The sequence below is a fragment of the Portunus trituberculatus genome, chromosome 12 (genome assembly GCF_017591435.1).
Source record: "Portunus trituberculatus isolate SZX2019 chromosome 12, ASM1759143v1, whole genome shotgun sequence".
Lineage (NCBI taxonomy): Eukaryota > Metazoa > Arthropoda > Malacostraca > Decapoda > Portunidae > Portunus > Portunus trituberculatus.
The window spans coordinates 1,950,539-1,972,812 of NC_059266.1; the positions used below are offsets into that span (position 1 = coordinate 1,950,539).

The window sequence follows — 22,274 nt, forward strand, 5'->3', positions numbered from 1 at the left end:
TCTACATACACCTAAAACACCCATATGACACAGACTAACCTGATTTAATTTAAACCATACAAACACACCCCATATCTTATTTTAGCGCAGCACAAACACACCTAAGACAAGTAGCACTACACAGACTAACCTTGAACCACGAAAACACCCTTTAAAATCACAACAACTTCCTGTAAAGCCAGTTAAACACAATCAAGGTGGGACGAAGACACGTTAGAGAATGCATAACCTCATTTACATCGTACGAGCAACATGAGTCAGTCTTACCTAGAAGCGAGGCGAACACCATGACGAAACAGGTGCCCAGGTAGACATCGATTGACTTGACGTACGATATCTTGGGTAGGGCGGCGTTGGTGGAGGACATAAGGGTGGTCATAGTGAGCACGGTGGTCACTCCCAAGGATACTCTCGCGGGAGTGGCTGCAGGAGGGGGAAGATGGAGAGCATGAGTAGTCGTAAGCATGGCATGTGTGTGGGTATGAGTGTTGGTAGAAATAAGACTGGTGGATGTGTGGAGCAGACTATAAGTGACTAAGTTAGCGTTGAGTATATTAGGAAGTCTTTAAGGAAGGGGATGGTAGTGGAAATAAGTAAGTCCGTTTCATGAAGGACTGCTACGTGTAGACCTGATGGCTTCTTGCATCTTCCTTTATTTATTCATCTTCTTAAGGTATTAATAATTTAGAAAGAATGTGTGTAGGGTTTATCTGAACAACTATCAGTAGGTACAAGGTTATTTAAAATGAAAATGTATTATATTACGTTATTAGTAATATTTCCATTGTATAACAGAGAGAGAGAGAGAGAGAGAGAGAGAGAGAGAGAGAGAGAGAGAGAGAGAGAGAGAGAGAGAGAGAGAGTACCATAAGGACAAAGGTTTAAGGAAACTTGGAAGGATTAAAAGCTACGCAATGAGGCTTCAAATGATTATACAAAGGATTATAGAGGACGGGTGTTGAAGAAAATAAGGAGAGGGAAGAGAAAGGGGAGAGCAAGAAAAAAAGGGAGAAAAAGAAAATGGGTTTAGAGTAACAGAAACAAAATGAAAGTGAGATTGGAGGACTATCGAATAAAAGAGAGAGAAAGAGAAAGAAAATGAAGTGACTAAGGACTAGCTACAAAAAATGAAGGGAGAGAGAACGAGGGAAAAGAAAAAAGAAAAAAGAAATGAATAAAATGACGAGCAGAATGAAAGAGAAAAGGATTACTTAAAAAATAAAATGTGGAAAGATTAAGACTATGAAATAAAAATAGGAAAGAAGAAAAAAAAATCATAAAACTAGAAGCAAAGCTGTAAATCAAATAGGAAAAGAAAATCGAGGGAAAAAATAAAGAAAACAAAGAGAATAAAGCAAACTTGAGGAGAGAGAATAGAAAAAAAAAGAAAAAAATATAAGAAGTAAAGGAAAGAAATAAGCAGAAAATATTGAGAAACGAGGAAGATGAAAAGTAAAGAAAAAGGATTAAAGAAAAAGGATTAAAAAAAATATCACGAGAATACCAAAGACAGCAAAAAAAAAAAAAAAAAAAAAAAAAAAAAAAACGATAACGAATCTGAGGAATGAGAAAACGAAAAAAGTAAAGATAAAAGAAACCAAGAGAAGAGAGAGAGAGAGAGAGAGAGAGAGAGAGAGAGAGAGAGAGAGAGAGAGAGAGAGAGAGAGAGAGAGAGAACAAAGAAGCCGGAACCAAGACATCAAACTAAGGTAACGCAAGGTAGAGGAAGGAAAACACATTCTTAAGAGGATCCTCAGGTGTTTGGATCACTCTTCAGGCCAATCAAAGGGAGTTAGATCACCTTTTAAATATTCATCAGGTTTGCGGGGGTTGGGGAAGGTCGGACTGTTTCAAGCCACCAAGAGGAAAGGCAGAAGAAAGAAAGCAAGGAAGGAAGGAAGGAAGGAAGGGAGGAAGGCAGGCGGTCGAAGTGGATATTCTAATTATATGCCTAAAAATTCCGCAGAGAGAGAAAGTAAGAGGGAGTGAAGATGAAAGGTATTGGAGGAAGAAGATATGAAAGACAGAGATGAAAGAGGGGGGCAGGAATAAAAGTCATGCATACAAGAGAGAGAGAGAGAGAGAGAGAGAGAGAGAGAGAGAGAGAGAGAGAGAGAGAGAGAGAGAGAGAGAGAGAGAGAGAGAGAGAGAGAGAGAGAGAGAGAGAGAGACAACAACAACAACACACACACACACACACACACACACACACACACACACACACACACACACACACACACACACACACACACACACACACACACACACACACACACACACAGGAAGAAGCCTGAAAAAGAATAAGGAAGTGAAATAAGGAAGTAATAAAGGAGGAGGAAGAGGAGGAGGAGGAGAAATAGGAACAAGATATATTTAGCCGGAACCCCTACTACTTATCTTCCAACACACACACACACACACACACACACACACACACACACACAGGTAAGGGGCACACACTCATAAGGAACAGGTAACTAAACATCCAACTCTTCACAACTTTTCAATCAGGTGAGTAGGTGAGGACTTCCGGCGAGGCGTGTCGAGGTGAGCGTTGAAGCAGGAAGCGGGAGGCAGAGAACAAGAAACAGGTGGATAACTGAATGAATCAATAAGTGGAACATAAACAGACTAACGGTGGAGTGTTGGGAGTGGCTGGCTGGTGATTGCATTGATATATTAAAGAAGTGATAAGTTCAGAGATGAGAGGATGGTAGGATAGGCAAACAAACAGACAGACGGACAGAGAGACAGAGAGACAGACAGTTTGATAGATGGACATATACACTATTGGGTGAAGTATTCTTTAAAGTCTAGTGATTAGAAAATGAATAAAAAAACCCTATTATTACAGTGTGTGTGTATTTCACTGTTTTCACTGTTTGATCTGCTGCAGTCTCTGACGAGACAGCCAGACGTTACCCTACGGAACGAGCTCAGAGCTCATTATTTCCGATCTTCGGATAGGCCTGAGACCAGGCACACACACACCGGGACAACAAGGTCACAACTCCTCGATTTACATCCCCTACCTACTCACTGCTAGGTGAACAGGGGCTACATGTGAAAGGAGACACACCCAAATATCTCCACCCGGCCGGGGAATCGAACTCCGGTCCTCTGGCTTGTGAAGCCAGCGCTCTGTGTGTGTGTGTGTGTGTGTGTGTGTGTGTGTGTGTGTGTGTGTGTGTGTGTGTGTGTGTGTGTGTGTGTGTGTGTGTGTGTGTGTGTGTGTAGTGTGTGTGTAGTGTGTGTACAAAGGACAAAACACAAATATGAGAGAGAGAGAGAGAGAGAGAGAGAGAGAGAGAGAGAGAGAGAGAGAGAGAGAGAGAGAGAGAGAGAGAGAATACTCACCTATACACTCATAATACGTATACAAGCAAAACCAACAATACTTAGGCAGCGATATTCGTGTGTGCGCGTGAGCGTGTGTGCGTGCGTGGGTGTACAAGGGTGAGGACCGGCATCACCTTGTACCTACCTGGAGCTGGGATGGTCAGGTAGGGACAAGGAATACAAGGCTTCATTAACACCTGTACGGCATTGCAACACAGGTGAGATTTTGTTGGCAGAATGAAGGAAAACGAAGGGAAATGGAAAGCTGGAGAAAAAATGGAAGCTGCAGAAAATGAGATGTAACGAGCATGGCAGACTGAAGGAATGTTGGAAGCGAAGGGAATATAGAAGGAAATATGCATCTATCGAAAAGCAGAATGAAAGGAAATGCATGAAAATAGAACAGAAACTACTAAAAAAAAAAAAAAAAAAGAATTATGACTGAAATACAGAATACAACAGCCAAGATAAGGAGCTGCTAATACACAGACAATGACTAGGAAACGAAAATAGAAATCGGTACAAAATCTAGAAAGGAAACACTAATAATGAATGATGCATATAATAGAGAATAAAGAAAGAAGTAGTGCATTAGAGAAGATAAAGATCCGTACATGTATAAGTAATGTTAAAATGAAGTACGTAAAGATGGAATAGAAGATGCATATAATATAAAGAATCAGAAGTAAAATGCAGCAGAAGCAGAGAGGGATAATGGATAATCAGATGGACAAGACGAAAGGCGGATAAAAAATAAAGGGAGGAACGAAGGAGAAATAGAGTGATGAAGAGAGAGGAAAGTATTGGTTGCCACATAAATCTTCTTAAACATATCACAGGCAGGATTATGACATACTTAGGTGACTGTGGGAACATCGATAACATCAACCTATACCGTACACAAAACATAAAACTCACGAGTAAACAACAAAAGTAGAAAAAAAAGTATCATACATATTCAAATGAACACGTATCATCCGACACTGCACACACAACAATCTATATAACAAGCAGTGTATATGTATTTCACACACAACACGTAGACTCAGATCACAGAAACAAACACTATCACACTAACACTAATACTAACACGGGCACACACAAACAAGGGATGGACAATAAAGAGGGAGACAGACATGTACATTGGGGAACACCTGGGGACATTTACCTGAGCGATTGAGCCAGAATGAGACCCACGATATGACCACGATGAGCGAGGAAGGAATATAAATCTGAATCAAGTAGTATCCCATTGACCTCACGAACATGATCTCGCAGAGAAGACGCGAGTAGTTCCCTGCGGAGAAGAAAATGGATTAGAGAAAATGGGATTTGATTTGTGCAATACTCAAGGTGAAACTTCAAAGGCTGGTGGTATGTGTTGTTACTCTGAAACGCTTTGGTCTCTCACCATGACTATTTTCAAAGGCTACAGAGATGATTAGCGGGACTCTCAAGCGCCCCTCTTCAGTTGATGATGTAATGATGTAGCAATCTGGTTAATGCGTCAGTAGAACCATAAATATATCCTTCAAAATAGTTTACCTTCAACTCTGTCAAGCCTTTTGAAAGTAGGAGAGGTGAATGGCAAAAATGTTTCATAGTATGGTCCGTGATTTTCAAGTTTGGAGTTTATGTATGGAAAGTGGAAAGAAATACAGGAAACGAAAGCTAATGTGCGTATGAATAACAGTAATGTTAATTAAAGAAAGGTTGAATACGATGTAGAAAGTAAAAATAGATTTGTTTAGTGTTTGTGTTATAGGTTTAAGACGATCAAGTAAGGGAATCTATAGAAGTTTACAAGGTGCTTTGAAAGGAAAATGAAAGCCAAAGTATATAATTATGAGAACTTAAGGTAAAAAAGAAGCAAGAATGTAAAGTTTTCATTTAGAGTTGGTGAGTGAAGTGTGAAATTCGAATTTACATTTTGACGAGGCACATTAAAAGTAAATCAGCAAAATATGAACTACAAATTGATTACGCGATAATTATTAGAATAAAAATCAGTTGGAATATATTAAAAAAAAAAAAAACTAAAAATAGAGTGTTACATTTTGAGTTAGTTAGTGAAGGTGACATTCTAGTTAATATTCTGATGGAACACGGAGAATAACAAAGAAAAAACAAAGGACAAATGATTTACAAGCTAAAACACTTACATTGCAATAAAAAGCAACGTGAAACAAAGAAAGAAAGAAAGAAAGAAAATATACACGAAATGCTGCTAATAGAAACAAAAATAAAAAGGCTTAGACGATAAAAGGCGTATAATTGGTGCAAACAATTAAGAGATAAGACAAAAATAGAGCAAATTAATTCCAAGCCAAAAACTGAGAGGAAGAATAACAATAATCACGAAAGCAAGAGAGAAAAACAACAACATCGACACGAACAAACAGACAATAATACGAGCTAAAAATAGATACAAACACGAGGAGCAGACCATACAAACACTGCGCTCTGCTTCGAAGCTCCGCGAGGCCCTTGATCGAAGCTTCACAAACTCATAATCGCCGGAGCGCCATCTTAGGACACCAAACTTATCCTGCAGGGTGTTGACTTTTCCCTCTCCCTCGTAGGACTTGAAGACGGGCCGCCGCGACGCCCTACCAAACTCATTTACATATATATCGGAGGTTCAGTTGCCGATCACTCGTTTAAACCATCATTACCGAGCCTGCTTCGAAGCCGGCAGTGCGCGTCTCTCTCTCTCTCTCTCTCTCTCTCTCTCTTGAGAGGTTTGGTGTTTAATTCTTTTTCTTTTTCTTATTCTATTTTTATTCTAACAATTTCAACTAATCTCGTGCAATAACTTGATTTTTTCCCTCTCTCTCTCTCTCTCTCTCTCTCTCTCTCTCTCTCTCTCTCTCTCTCTCGCGAGGTATTTGATTTTGTCTTTTTCTTTTCTATTTTTATTCTGTCAAATTCAACAAATCCCGTGTGATAACTTGAAAATCCCCGGAGGTCTGTTCTTCAATTCCTCTCTCTCTCTCTCTCTCTCTCTCTCTCTCTCTCTCCAACACCTAGTTAACCATTTATCACACTTCTACTCATTAAATAACAAAAAAATAAAAGGAAACTGAACGACGGAGAGAGAGAGAGAGAGAGAGAGAGAGAGAGAGAGAGAGAGAGAGAGAGAGAGAGAGAGAGAGAGAGAGAGAGAGAGAGAGAGAGAGAGAGAGAGAGAGAGAGAAAGCACCCCATGAAAAAAAGTAGAAGATAAGAAAAAAAAAGTATCGTTCGCCAGAATTTCACACGTTCACTTCTCCTTCGTGGAAATTTACCTGTGGGCCGCTCGTTGCCTTACCGCGAAACCTGTGACGTATTCTTGACGCGCCGCTCTCGTGTCCGTGACGTCAGAGGGAGAACGAACGCTGGTTGGCTCAGAGGGAAGTGGCTTTAACCTACTCCATGAATATATACATTTTTTTCCCACTCCCTCTCTTTTTCTCTCTCTTTGCTTCTTCTCAGGTGTAAAAAAAGACTAAGTTATGAAGGGAAGGGACTGAAAGGAAGCTAGAGGGAAGGGAAGGAAAGGGAAGGGAAAGATAGAGAAGGGAAAAGAGGAGAAGGGACTAGAAGAGGAAAGGTAAAGGAAGGGAAAGGAGTAAGGAAGGAAAGAAACAGAAGGAAAGAGAAAGGGATGGAATAAACTGTAAGGGAAAGAATATTAAAGGAGAGGAGGGGATAGGAAAGGTAGGAAAGGAGAAGGAAGGGAAGGGAAGGGAAGGAAGGAGGGGAAGGGAATAAACTGTGGGAAAGAGTATCAAGGAAGGGGAGAAGATGGGAAGGGAGGAGAGGAAAAGGAAGGGAAGGGAAGGGAAGGGAATAAACTGTGAGGAAAAGAGAATTAAGGGAGAGAAGGGGATGAGAAGGGCAGGAAAGGAGAAGGAAGGGAAGGGAAGGGCTTGTGGTAGGATAGTGTAAAGTAGGATGGTTATTATTCGTCAACAAATTACCGCCCAGTGAAAGGTGTTTGCGTCTCACGGGCTGAAATAATTATCCTGACATAATCAATTTTCTCAGAGGCAGACTTACGTAATATTCCAGCTCGACGAGAAGTTAGAAAGTAAAAAAAAAAAAGTTATAAAAAAAGAAGAATGCTGTCAGGAGAATAGATTAAAGAGGAAATACATTAAAGAAAAAAGAAAATATGTATTGCTACTGAAAACATTAGACAGCAAATACATAACACAACTCAAACCAACACTTTTGTAATACAACACCACACGAGACGGAAGGAAAAGACATGAACTAACAAACCATACCACACAAGAAAATCAAAACACACGCACACACATACACAAACACACACATTACTGGAAAAAATAGATACAGGTATAATGCATTAATTAACACACCTGACATCCATACCACCAATGCTGCTGCTCACCTGTCGACGTTGATGAGATAATGGTTTTTCTGTTGTAGCCCAAAACTCGAAACTGTGGCAGCGATACATCAGACTCTATAACAACAGATTTGTCCCCCGCATGCCACGACAGTCGAATATGGTCCATGCTGTAGCCGACTGTGGGGCGAGGAAGGTGTTAATCCACAGGTAAGGTAATTCTGCAATGGACAGGTGCTATAACGAAGGCAGGGGATGGAAGGACAGGTGTAATTAAAGGCTGTTGGTTCAGGTCAGGTAAGCTTGCTATAAACGAGGGCTGGCAGGGAATAGTGAGGTTTCTAGACAGATGTGAAATACGTTTGGTGGGGTGATGAGGTGGTATTCAGATGTGGAACATGTTGCGCAAGGACGTGTGTAGGTGAAGGCTGTGCACGGTTGAGACATAGGCCAGTATTCTAAAACACTTCTCTCTCTCTCTCTCTCTCTTCACGATAATTTCCAAAGGTCACAGAGACGATCAGCCGCGTTCTCAAGAGTGTTTCTCCTGTTAGTAATGTAGAAATCATGCTAATCTGCTACTAGAAGAATAAAAATGTAATAAAGGACCCAACTATGTAGAGCCTTTTGAAAGTATGTAGTGGAGGTGAGGAGCAGAAGGGTTTCAGAATATGGTCCATACAATTAAAGGTGAGGTGATGGAAAGGTGAGGCAGACAGGTGTGGCGAGCTACAGGTGAACAATATGCCAGGTATGTGACGTTGGAGGCATTAAGGCAACAGTGAGAGATGAGGTGAAAGTCAGACAGGTATCAAAATGGACACAAACAATTGAAATAAATATTGATATCACGCTTTGGTAGTTAATGGATGGGGGCAAAAAAATCATAGGTATTCCAGTACAATTAAATAGATAGAAGTGAAGTGCACAGGTGTGTTGAAGTGACCAGGTACTAATGACAGGTGAACTATTGGGAAGGTATTAAAGGTGATGTCACGCTACGCAGGTCACAAGCATGACAAGTGTGACGTAGGGTGGAGAGGGCAGGTGTGAACTGAACATAAACCACAGGTGTCACACAAAGGCAAGGTAAGGAATGCACCCACAGCAAGGATATACCTGTAAATAAAGCCACAAGGAAATAGTCTATCTAAAATAAAAAGGTTGAAAACAAAATTGAAAACAAGAATGTCCCCCTAAAAATCTCAGAGAAACAAGAAGAACAAGAACAAGAACAAGGATAACAAGAAAACACACACAAAAACAACTAAGATTAAATACCTAAGCAAAGAATCTCAACAAAAAGAGTAATAATAAATAAAAGAAATTTGGATAAAAGAGCAAACAGAGTCCCGATTTTTACATTTGGCAGCAGAATACCTGAGGAGAGAGAAATAAACAGATGGAGGGAGAGTGGCGAGGCAAGCAGGCATCTCTCTCTCCCTCCCTGCTGCCGCTGTGCCTACCTCTCTCCCTCCCTCCCTCTCTCCCTCCCGCTGCACTAATATTTAACCAAGAAATTTTCCCTCGCCTGAATCAACATTGAACTTCAACATTAATTTAGATGATATGTGAGCAAAAACTGGGATGCTCCTCACCTTTCCTCTTACTCCTTCTCTTCATCTCTTTTTTTTTTTCTCTCCTTCTTCCAATTTCTCCTTTTTCCCATTTTCTTCTCTTTTTCTCTTCCTTTTCCGATTTTCTTCTGTTCCCTATTTTTCTTCTGGTATTTATTTCTCTCTATTTTTCTCCCTTTTTCCAGCTCATGCCTCTCTTTTGTTTCTCTTCCTCTCTTTTTCCAGTTTGTTTCTTCTTTTCGCATATTTCCTCTCTCTCTCTCTCTCTCTCTCTCTCTCTCGTCGCTGATAGATTTTCCTCCATCTTCTACTTCAATTATTTCTCCCCCTCTTTCTCTTCCTCTCTAGTACTTTGTGTAACCTGCTTCCTCTTTCTCTCCTCGTTTACTCTTCCACCCACTTCTGTTTCTCTCTTTGTCTATTTTCCCTTTCCCATTCACCGCGTGTAGTACCTTCCAACACTATCTTTCTCTCCTCTTCTCTCTCTTCCTTCTCCTTTCCCAACACTTATCAGCGAGAGAGAGAGAGAGAGAGAGAGAGAGAGAGAGAGAGAGAGAGAGAGAGAGAGAGAGAGAGAGAGAGAGAGAGAGAGAGAGAGAGAGAGAGAGAGAGAGAGAGAGAGAGACCAGTGTAACAATTTCTTTTTCTATTTCGTATGACCTTCAGCCGCACCTGCTATCTACCCCACGTATCTTAAAACATCCGTCTGTCACTCATCATCACTACCACTACCACTACCACCACCACTATCTCGTCAAAAAACCCTTAACTTCCTCAAGCATTCCTCCTGATACAGCCATCTCTCCTTTCTACTGGTTACTTTTCCCTATCTTCTTCTTCTTCCCTCTCCTTCTGCTCCTTCTCCTCGTCTTCGCTCCTGTTCTGCATCTTCTTTCCTCTCTACCTTCCGCTGCGTCCTTCTTACTTCGCCCCTAGAGAGTCAAGTTCCTCTGGCTTCTTGAAATCTGTGGCTGGAGCGAGATGAGGTGAGATGACAAGGGTTGCTATCCCTGTGGACTGAGTCTGTCTCTTGTGGCTATGTCTGTCTGCGTCTCAGTGTGGTGGTGGTGATGTTGGTGGTGGGAGTAGTAGTAGTAGTAGTGAAAAAGTGTTCGTAGTAGTAGTAGTAGTGAAAAAGTGTTCGTAACAGTAGTAGTAGTAGTAGTAGTAGTAGTAGTGAAAAAGTGTTCGTAGTAGTAGTAGTAGTCAGTCTCTATTTAGAATACAAGACAAAAGCATTCCTGACCTCCACTCTTCACTGTGACCTAAGCAAAGTCAACCTCTTCCCTTGACAAACGTGCAGCTCTCTTTGTACCCTCCCTTCTGTTACCATCCCTCGTTACTCTTACTGTAATTATTAATCTGTTACCTGTTCGAGTCATCACATGTCTTGCCAAATCTGTTCGTCTTCCTTTTCTTCCCGATCAAGACATTTCACACTACTAACCACATCCACAACATTACCCCAAACTAGATCACACTATGCCCTGTTCAGTACCTCTCTCTTCCTACTTACTACTATATGTACAGTTAGCTTAAGGAGAACGATAACTAACTGCAAATGTAATAAATAAAGCAGACTGAATAATAATTTTCTTTTAACCTGAAACTTTGTGCACAACCTGACATTACTTCTTCCACCAACTGTACATCTTTACAAGACAACACGCTTCGATTTACGTGACATCTGGCTGCCTGTGTGTCTGCTTACCTGCCTCTACCTGCGCTCCTTAACTCTCGCCCGCCACCCAGCCCGCCAGACCGCCAGACCCGCGACCCATCTCCATGAATTCACATTTTACTGTTATTTACTCTCATATCTCTTTTCAGTGGCATCCCCGGGCCGGGTCTCCTGTTTGTTGACCGAGCAAGGATAAGAGTCGCAAGCACAAAAACGACTTCCTGTTTGTATTTACCTGGGGAGAGAAAGAGAAGGGAGAGAGTGAAAGAGCAGAGAGGGAGAGAAGACTGGAGGAGGAGGATGGAGAAAGGCAAGGAGAGAAGTATGTTATCTGCATACTTCTCAGATCAGTGTGAGGAGGAGGAGGAGGAGGAGGAGGAGGAGGAGAAAGGAGGAGGTGGTGGAGAGAAAGAAAGATGAGGTAAACGATGACGATTAGGAAAAACACGGTAAAGGAATTGTGGGAAATATTACAGCACGGAGAAGGAGGAGGAGAAGGAAGAAAAGAAGAAGACGAGGAGGAAGAAAATGTGTGGGATGTGGCTCTTAAAACTGAGGAAGGAGCAAAACTTTATCGGCTGCGTTTTCAACAAAGTAAACAAATCTTCTTGTCGTCACCTCTTCAACAGCAACCCAGACTCAGGCGAGGGAACGTGTGAATAAAGGGAGACGCAGCAAACATAAGAAACCAGAAAACAGAACAAAAAAAAAAAAAAAAAAGCCTCGGAATAAATGGAGAGAGAATAATAATGGAGTAAGGAAAGATAAACAATAAATACGATAAGAAGGAATTGAAAGAAGAAATCCTCCGAAACGAAACAATGAAGAAAAGAAGAATAATAGAAAAGTAGGAAAGAAAAGAAATACAATAACATGATTAGAAACCAGATAATACTGAAAAATGAAGCTCAAAACGACCATAGGAACAAGAAGAAGAACAAGAGACATGAAAAGAAAAGATACAATAAACGTGATATGAAAATAGATACCATAAAGAAAAACATTGGAACATAACGATAAACAAAAGAATAACAAAAGAGAAAGAAAGACACGAGATAAAGAAACACAGTAAACAATATATGGAAAAAACAAACAAACAAGACTCCCAAGAAAAAATTAACAATAAACGGAAGAAAAATATTTGGGGAGTAAAAGAAAAGAGATAAATGAAGAAACAGAAACAACACCTTTATTATTTTACTTACAGTTTGCGACAAGAGATGAAAGAAGAGAGATAAAGGAGAAAATACACTGAGCAAAGGACCAATGTTTACTTACAGCTTTCGATCTCGATGATACAAAGCTGGCGATCCATCGGGAAATACTGGAGGTTCATTGGACAGGAGGCAGTGATGGTCAGTCTGGCGGAGGCACACGATTGGCCAGCAAGTTAGGGTGGCCGGCGATGATTGGCGGAGGCGACGAAAGGTTATAGCAAATGGGAAGAGAAACGTAATGAGGTTAGCCAATGAAATGCAAGGATTCTTTTCACCCTGTTTCGAGTGGTCTTGTATAAACTGGGTCAAAATGGTAGCTATTAATTATTTCTTTGACATTATTATTTTTGTTACCATTAGAGTTGATAGTAATTTGTCAAAGGGAAGATAAACATATAAGATGAGTCAAATTAGTAATATATGATCAGTAAGCAGGGTTAGTGATGCATATATTATGGACAGAACATTTTCTTTGCATGAATGCTGATGCTCATTATTTCTCTAAGGCATTCTCAACAAACGGGCGGGCACACGCACACACACACACACACACACACACACACACACACACACACACACACACACACACACACACACACACACACACTCACTCTCTCTCTCTCTCTCTCTCTCTCTCTCTCTCTCTCTCTCTCTCTCTCTCTCTGGCACCTGATAGATGCACTCACATATATAATAATGATGATAATAAATAATAATAATAATGATAATAATAATAACAACAACAACCATAATAATAATAATAATAATAATAATGATAATAATAACAATAGTTTACTTCATTTTGGAGTTTGAAAAAAAAAAAATATCACAGCAACTTTACAGATCATTAGCAAAGCAAAGACACATTCAAGAAAAATAAATCATAAGTAGACTGAACATTGACATTTTGGTAATATGGACGAGAGTTTTTGACAATCCTGAGGGAACATAGACATTACAATTGCAGATAATCAAAGAGAGAGAGAAAAAAAAAAGAAAAGAAATATCGGTCAAGTAATGCCCATTTCTTTCATATACACAATGGGATAAACAAACAAGTTGAATACAATATTAAAACTCCCTGGTATACAAAGAGATCAGTTCTGGACAATCATAATCACACTGCATAAAAAAAAAATAATAATAATCCTCAATACTCCACTCACGTATACATAGTAAAAAAATAAAAGTTATATAAGAGATTCATTATAGCAAGAAACCATTCACATCATGACAACATTTGACACGGCCAATAAGGGGTTGAAGGCCTTACCTGCCACCAATTACCTGTCGCTCCTACCTGTCGCATCTGCAAGTGAGTCCGCCAGTGCTTCCTTTTCTCCCTCCTTCCCTCCAGCACACTTCCATCATTGGCCATCAAAGGGGCAATTAAGAGAGAAGCAAGAGGACTGTTTTGATGCGTCTCCTATTTAACCCTCTGACTGCTAAGGTTTCTCAAGGGTAAAGCATAATTTTAGGGGAGAATTTCCAAATATCGCTTTCAAGTAGTCTAATTTCTATGTAGTTTTATCTATATCTAATGAAATCGCCTGGAGTTATTGAGATTATGTTACGAGTGGCATGTTATTATTAGCAGTCGAAGAGTCAAAAGTCAGACTATCTGGAAAGGTAATGATGTTTTCTTTCACCCTCTTCCTTAGGTGTGTGGTAGAGGGCAGGAGGGACACGTCTTATACTTTACCTGTGCTTCGCTTACTCCTTCTGGCCTTGTGTGAGTGATAAAAGGCAAACATTGAGCTAAAAACAAAAGAATAACTCATAATGATAACCTCCTTGCAAGCATATCGGATTAACGTAAGCGGAAACAGAGGACTGAAGCCATTGCACTCCAGGAAACCAAAAGTAAATTTGTTTCTGGGGTGTTTTGGAGTTCAATGCTCTTATTTTTTTTTCACATATCTTTTCCAATTGTTCTTTCCCCTTTTGTCCCACTGGTAAATAAAAAAAAAAACAAGACACAGATCCCGAAAATAAAACAGACGAGGAAAGAAAATAAAGGAAAAAGATACAAAAAAAAAAAAAAAATACAATACTATGATAGCAAACAAGAGCAATCTGTTAACATAAGAACTATGACAAGCGTGCAGTTACCGACACCATTTACCAAACCAAGAGGAATCACTTAACACCGGAGGAGTCGGGTTCACGAGGCTTCAGGGCTTCGGGCTTTACTCTCCTGGTCCCTCAGCCTCCTTCTTTCCGCCAAAATGAGTGTTTATGGTTTGGCTTTTAGGCTTTATGGCTCATAGTGGCGCTGACCAAGGCGGATTGAGGGAGGGAGGGAGAGAGGAATGGAGCGGGGTGGGACTAGAGGCATGGTAGGGGATGGGATGGTCAAGGTCTTGTTCTGATATTGCAAAGGTAAGTACGTTTATCATTATTTGTATGAATGAAATCAGTCTTCGTCTCCTCTTATTATTGTTCACCTACTTTTAGAAAATTGTCAAAGTAACACGGGAATCATTTAATTTACTTCAAACCAATTTACAGCTCTTGTGACATGCACTGTGTGTCACCTGATGTCACACAGGCTGGCTGGCACTAATCAACGCTGCCACGCCTGAGGGAAGGTCACTTTTGAGCTCAACTGCACGGGTTATATTTTCACTTCAAATCAAGGGAAAAGAGAAGCTGACTCTTGGCAGATCACGTGACTTATTGCTGCCCAACACCCGCGGATCAAACACCTGAGGAGACATTCTGTTGCTGGGGTGGTCACTTTCACTGGCCGCATGGGGAGGACTGGGAAGGTTGGGGTGGGGAGGCGAGGAGTGGAAGGGACAGCCACGCAAGCCCGGCTCCTCACCGTCTTACCTGATGCTCCGTAACACTTTGCCCTGGTTGGTGATTCTGAGCATCTCATTAGAGGTCGTGGCCGTGTGAAAATAGGACTTCTTCTCATTGGCAAAAAAGGTGTCTGGAACCCAAATTTTCTTCAGGTACTCCGACCCGACCGTCAGTTCGTCCAGACCCCCACGGTCGGGGAAGGACAGCCGGGGGTCGGTCCAGTGTTGGCGGAAATAAAAGTCGAGAGTAAAGTCCTGAAGATCGGGGGGAAAACAAAAGCAAGTGTGAGCGAAGGATCTCGAGAGGTGGGATTTTTTCGTGTTGTTTATTTTAAGCAAGAAAAAAGAGGCTTAAAGCTTTGGTCTACTGTTATTTTTCTCTCTTTGACATTTTGGGCAAGTTTGATGGTAACTGTTGGTCAGAAAGTAGACATAAGTCGCCACAGGTCAGTATGTGGTGCAGGTCGGCACAGCACGCGCACCCCAGTCACACTGTGAGAAAGAGAAAGAGACACAAGAAGGGAGAAAATACAATAACATGACTGCAGACGAATGGAAAGACGCAGAAGAATATTCAAAGTGTTGAAGGAAGGAGACGGAAGGCCCTCAGCAGAAGAAGCTCGACTGGACATCTCAGAGGCTAGAGTGAGAAAGTGAGAATTGCGTGCTGAAGGACTCCACGGGCTGAGGCAGGCGCCGGCAGCGGCTCCTGGGACCAAGAGGCTTTGGTACACATCACACACTTTAGAAAATGTTCACTGACTGACTCAAGAATTATAAGACAAGGTAACACAGAACTTTAAAAGTAGTGACGGGAGAATGTTGAGAGAGAATTCCTTAATAAAGGCAAACTATAATTTCTTCAAGAGTTTATGAGCCGGATTCAAGATGTGCTACTCTAAGGCAAGGTGTGTGTTTGCTAGTGTTTGGCGAATGGAGGAGACAGAAGCCTTGAGCCTGACAGGGGAGCCATGAGGTGCTTCTCTCGCCACCCGCTGCAGGAGGAGCCGCCGGACACCTCAGCCCTCGAGAGCCTGCCGCAGAACATGGATTGAGGGGCGTGGCACGGCTGTAGAAACCAGCCAGTGAGGGACGTGGGGAGAGGCGGTCAGGTTAAAGGTGGGAGGAGTGGTGGACGAGGAGGAAGTGGAGGAGGATGAGGAGTGGGAGAAGGGTGAGAGAAGGAGTGTGAGGGTACCCAAGAGTGTGTGTGAAAGTTCAAGCGACACAGAAGGGAAGAATAAGATACAGAGGGACAGAGTGAGCGAGTGTGTGAGCTAAAATTTTCATTCCTGTGACATCATTCAGTCAGACAAGTAAAAAAAAAAAAAAAAAAAAGAAAAAGTGAGACAGTGTGGCGTGTGTCATATATATAGAGAGAGATCATAAAAAAAACAAAAGAAAAACAAATAAAGATGAGAAACATATGCTGCGGATTCTCGTCCGTCTGAAAATGTGGAACATCATCAGGTACACATTATTGATGAAGTCTGGTCACCTTTCTTTTTTTTTTTTATTTTTTTCTTTGCCACAATTTCTACACCTCGTTGAGGATTACTTTACAAAAACACACATACACACAGAGGTGAAAAAGATGTGACAAAAAAAAAAAAAAACGGTGAAAAAAGGGAAAAATATCAAGGGAATTTGGGGTTCTCTTCAAAATATGAAACAAAAATGGAGGGAGGGTTAAAGGGGGAGGGATGTTACATAAATTCCTCATGACCTGTTTAGCTTTTAATTAATTTTGCTACTTCGGTGAGGGAACTGAGAGTCAAGTACAGTGAAGGGAAGGGAAGTAAGGGAGGGAGGACGAGGAAGGGAAAATATATCAAAAAGGACAACACGGTGTAGGATGGTCGGTACAAATCACTGAAAACATGGATGTGGGAAGGAGTGAGTGTGTGTGTGTCTTGCAATCATCCACAGAGAGAAACTTTCGCTCGTCAGAACTAAAACTACTCTGATTCAGTCTTAGTTCAGCACACTCCCAGGGGTGAACGTGTACTTTTGTTATCTTTCTCTTTCAGGAGGGAGTTGGATGGGTGAGAGGGGAGGTGGCAGGAAAAGGAGTGAATGCTACAGCTCATCTATATATTTTTTTTATCTCGATCGTAACTTGGTACAAAGGAGTTTAGTACTTTATGTATATCATGTATAGATGGATTTTTAGTAGTAGCAAAAAACATGTATAGAGAAAACGTATATCTGTATAGTGTGTTGTAAAGAGTGACACACTTCTCTTTCACATTATTTCTCTCTTTCTTTGACAATAGTGAATGCAGTGACACGACAAAAATAAGTCGTATTTTGTTAATAGAATCTGCCACACCCTCATCTGCTTGGCCGCCATTTGGAAATATATATAAAAAATGAGGCAAAACTAAATGACATTCCTCTTCGCCAAAAGGAAAAAAAAGGTAGTTATTTAAATATCTCTTATTATTTGCTTTTTTTGACGGACGGGATAAAATTATATATATTAAGGGGACCGTGAGTCTTTATGTAGATATTTAATGAAGTTATTGAGCGTCTTTTCTCTTAATTTGTGAATGCAATTAAGGAAATAAAATCTGAAGGACTTGACGTTGGTTCAAGAGAAAAGAAATATATTAGGGATGGAACAAATGTAGTAAAGACTGTGATAATAGCAATAGTAACACGAGCAGCAGTGACAGACAGGAGTTGGTAGCCGTAGTAGTAGTAGTAGTAGTAGTAGTAGTAGTAGTAGTAGTAGTAGTAGTAGTAGTAGTGGTAGTAGTAGTAGTGGTAGTAGTAGTAGTAGTAATTATTATAGTCCTCTGACGTCACGCGAAACGAGTCATTTACTATTCATAAATGATAAACAAACTACTAAGGGAGAGATGAATATAGGAATTAAGAAAACAAGGAGAGAGGATCACAAGAACTCAACCAAATAAAAAGAGATCTGAAACCACAAGAACAACAACATGAACAGCAACACGAGAACAAAAACACGGAGGAAAAAAAAAAAAAAAAAAAACACAACACAAAGAATTAACGTTTGACATAACTCGTTAAAAGAAAAAATGAAGAAAATAACGAGGACAACTTTATTAATATATTTTTTCAATTCTTAAAAGAAAGAAAGACGAACTAGGTGACCTCTTTCTTGAAAAAAATGTAATAAAAATTGAAGAAACAACAACGCTTCATTATCAAAGAAGGACAGATTAGCGAAGATCAAGACGGCAACATGACATGGCCAATAGTAGTAGTAGTAGTAATAGTAGTAGTAAAGTACATCAGACTCAGCACCAGACGAACTCAGCACGCTTCTAAAAAAAACGGCACTGCAGCACTCGACACAGGACTGACTGGGGAGGGAAGAGGAGGGGGGGGGAAACTGCAGGGGTGGGGGGAACTGGAGGAATGAGAGGGGGGAGGTGAATACGAGGGGAATTTCAGGAGAGAATCAACATCAACGCGTAGATTCCTGAGAGGTTTGGAGACTCGGTCCTCCCTTCTGCTCAAGGTGACTAGCTTTCGCTTGGTCCAGGAGGTGAGGGAGGGAACGGAGGCTCACTGGATCAGGGGAGGACCAGGGGGGGATCAGGGGAGTTAGGCATGAATATCAGGGCTTGGGAATGTGGAGAGCAGGGCAGGAAATCCGGAGTTGCGAAATGCCCTTTGAGAGAGAAACTGGGGTGTGTTTGTGGGACTGGGGAGTTAAACTGTGGGAGACCTGGGAACATGGGGGGGGACTCGGGAGAGACGAGCGTGGCGGCGTAGTTTTAATACACTCAATTAGTTTTTTTAAAGACATTAATTGAATTAGGGACGTGGAGGGAGGGTTGCTTTTTTAATGAGTATATTAATTAGGGCAATTATTCTGATTTTAGAATTTTATTTAAGACGTTTGGACATCGAAGCGAATACCACGTAAAATTTTTCTTTCTATATTTTCTCCTCTTTGCTTCGAAGGCGCTTGGGGGACACTGAAGGCAACGGGGTGAGGGCTGATGGGGGTGGGAAGTGGAGGGAGGAGCGTTATGAGATGGGAGGAATGGAGGGAAGGAGGGACTGGTAGGGGCTGGAAAGGACGGTGGGACTACATTTTGAAACTATCTACTAGACGCCTTGAGGAGAAGGAAGGGAGAGGAGGAGGAGGAGGAGGAGGAGGAGGAGGAGGAGGAGGAGGAGGAGGAGGAGGAGGAGGAAGAGGAGGAGGAAGGGAAAGGAGAGGAAGGTAGGTAAACACGTGCATTCTTGTGTAGGAGAAGCAAGGCGGACATTTACACCAAAAGGGACAGACACAGGGGAAGATCAGCTCAAGGGAAGAAGAGAAGAGAGAAGACAAGAAGAGATAGAAAGAAAGAAGAAAGGTTAAAAAAAGTCAGGCGTGGTAGGACGAGAGAACCGGAAGAGGACGCAAACAACACGTGTCTGAGAGGGAAAGATCAGGACTACTACTCGTACTAAATGAGGAAAGGAAGGCAGGAAGATAGTCGGGTAGTAAAATGAAGGTACACAAAACAGCTACACATATACTCTTGTAGTGAAGAGGTCGAGCAACACAGGGTGGCGGTACACGTGGTAGGTGGTGGTGGTGGTTGTGGTAGTGATGGTGGTGGTGGTTCAGTGACGCAAGCTATGAAATATCGGTCGGTTTGGTCGGTTTTCCGTCGGCCGTAAAGGGAGGAGGAGTAGGCTGAGATGAACGAGGCATCATAAAAGAAATAAAAAAAAAACACAGAAAATAAAAACAACTCAGCCACACACACACACACATACACACAGTAGGTATACGAGTACAAATAATAAATACAAATCAAAAAAAAAAAACCCATGTCTAAAACCACCAGTAGAGGAGCCGCGGTCAGAGTAAAAAAGTAATAATAATAAAAAAAAGAGCAAAAAACGGCCAGAGTAAGACAGGTTTTCAAATGGGACAGTCCGGTAAGAATTTCTGTTTTTTTTTCTATCGACTCTCAACTTCACTTCGACCCGAGTCCCGGCCGGGGGGTGAGTCCAACAGTTACCATGAGGGAGGGGGGCGGCACGACCTTCTGGTGGGCTGTTGGAGGGACGCTGGACGTTTGAGAGAGGGAGGGGAGGGTAGGGGTTTGATAGAAGTGGTTACGTGGGAGCAGTCTTGTGGAGGTGGACGAGGAGGAGGAGGAGGAGGAGGAGGGGAGAGGAAGAGGAGGAGCCTTGCAGATTGAGAGCTGATTTGATTTAGGAAAACGATGAAGTAAGGAAAAAACTTCAATAGGAAACAATAAAGTGGAGAGAAAAAGGAGGAGGAGGAGAAAGAAAACGAGGGAAAGACTGAGAGAGGAAATGGAAGGAAGGCAGAAATAGGAGACAGAGAAGGAGAGAGAGAAGAAAAGACTCAGAGAAACTGGAGAAGAAACAAAAATAAGGCGAGAAAAAGGCAAAAACGATGACAAGGAAGATGAGGAAGACGAAAAAGTTTAAGGAGAAATAGAGGGAGAAACAGGAGGAGAAGGACAGGAGAGAGAAAAAGGGAAGAGAAAAAGGAGGAAAGAGGAGAAGGAGACTAAAAGGGTGAAAACTGAGACGCTGATGTTGTCTCGCCCAAAGGTTAGCAATTAGACTTTCTATTCACTAAAAACCCATATTAGGCCTGGACACCCTTCAAAAGACACTCATCATCTGCAAGGTTTTCAAGATGGTAGGGGGTGGCGGGGAGGCAGAGGCGGTGAGAGGGCGAGAGGGCACAGGGGCCGGTGAAGTACAGGGAGGTGTGAGAGTTGAGAACGTAAGAATGTGGAAGAGCGGAAGGACGCAACACAACGGAGAAAAAAAACTGTGGAGGACGAGGCGTGGAGCATCAACCTGATCCACCATTACGACAAGCACTCGACCTTTTAACAGCTGGAATCATCGGCGACGAGTGGGAGGGAGGGAGTGGTGGAAGGTGGAGGAGCGGGAAGGTCAGGTCAGGGTAGGGCGGGAAAAGAGGACAGGTGAGAAGAGGAAGGCTGCTGTCGGTTCGGCTGCCTGCTTGGTGAACAACCTGGCGTCACCCTAATAACAATGCTCAGAATTGGGACCATAGAAACCCTCCTACGGCCGCTGCTGGTGCTTCCTAGAAAAAAATCACCCTCAACTAGAATCTCCATACTCCCTCTCCTCTTCCTCCTCCTCCTCCTCCTCCTGGCCGTGAGAGGAGAGGGGAAGTAGGGAAGAGAAGAGCAGAGGGTTAGAACAAACGGCGCCTCGTCTCCAAATTACCTTATGCTTCTTAACACATTGCCATTGGAAGAGATGCGTAAGAGTTCGTTAGGCGTGGTGGCCGTGTGGTAGTAGGCGCGTTTCTCGTTAGGGAAGAAGGTATCCGGAACCCAAATTTTGTTGGTGTAATCTGTGCTCACCTGGATCTCGTTCAAACCTTTATAAGCACTGAAATCTAACCGTGGGTCTGTCCAGTACTGGCGGAAATAGAAATCCATTGTGAAATCCTGAAGGCAAAAAAGAGAGAGGAAATAAATATAAAGAATGAGTTTTTTTGTTAAAGTGAGTTAGTCATTAACTATTTCTATGCTTTTTTTTGTTCTTTCTTTATATAACTACAGATTGTTGAAAGGGAATGGAAGTTTTCTTAAAGCTACGAGAAGCTAAGAAGAATATCATCAGCGTGAGTGTGACTGGTTCTGGGCTAGTGACGGTGTGTGTGTGTGTGTGTGTGTGTGTGTGTGTGTGTGTGTGTGTGTGTGTGTGTGTGTGTGTGTGTGTGTGTGTGTGTGTGTGTGTGTGTGTGTAATTTCAGTGTTAATGTAGTATTTACTTTGCAATACGCACACACACGCATCATGCAATATATATATATATATATATATATATATATATATATATATATATATATATATATATATATATATATAGTGTGTGTGTGTGTGTGTGTGTGTGTGTGTGTGTGTGTGTGTGTGTGTGTGTGTGTGTGAGTGTGAGTGTGAGTGTAGAGTGTGCGTGGGCCTGTCCAGTGTGTGCGGAGTCTGGTCGTGACAGGTCACCGCCGTCACGATCACATCAGACACAAAAACAAAAGGTGTGCACAAAAACAAAACCAACACTCTGAGCCCAGGTGAGCCCCAGGTGAGGCGTGCAGGTGTGGCGGCCTGGCTGAGGCGGCGACACACAGGAACAGCCTCCCGGAGCCACGCACTCCGGGATAGAGGTCAACCTCCTTCCTAACCTGGCATTCCCCGAGGCCACGTGCGGCAGGCTGGGCGGGGAGGAACAGAAGCAAGGATGCGGTGGGGGAGGCGGCTTGAGAGGCCGGTTGGTGTCCTCGTGACGGCTCTCTCGGAA

At 42.1% G+C, this 22,274-nt stretch overlaps 1 protein-coding gene across 14 annotated transcripts in view; it reads right to left on the reverse strand.

Annotated features, from left to right (window-relative positions):
- LOC123502697 (gamma-aminobutyric acid receptor subunit beta-like) overlaps positions 1–22,274 on the reverse strand; it is a 169,393-nt gene that overhangs the window by 12,816 nt on the left and 134,303 nt on the right. For 12 of the 14 annotated variants that reach the window (XM_045251896.1, XM_045251887.1, XM_045251899.1 and 9 more), the window contains 5 exons: positions 15,004–15,230; positions 12,230–12,312; positions 7,736–7,873; positions 4,508–4,636; positions 268–423 (listed from right to left, as the gene is read on the reverse strand). In XM_045251896.1, coding sequence (XP_045107831.1) covers positions 268–423; positions 4,508–4,636; positions 7,736–7,873; positions 12,230–12,312; positions 15,004–15,230 — 733 coding nt within the window. Of the gene's footprint in view, positions 1–267; positions 424–4,507; positions 4,637–7,735; positions 7,874–12,229; positions 12,313–15,003; positions 15,231–21,197; positions 21,425–22,274 lie in introns of all 14 variants that reach the window. The other 2 variants (XM_045251890.1, XM_045251889.1) reach the window with 1 other exon arrangement.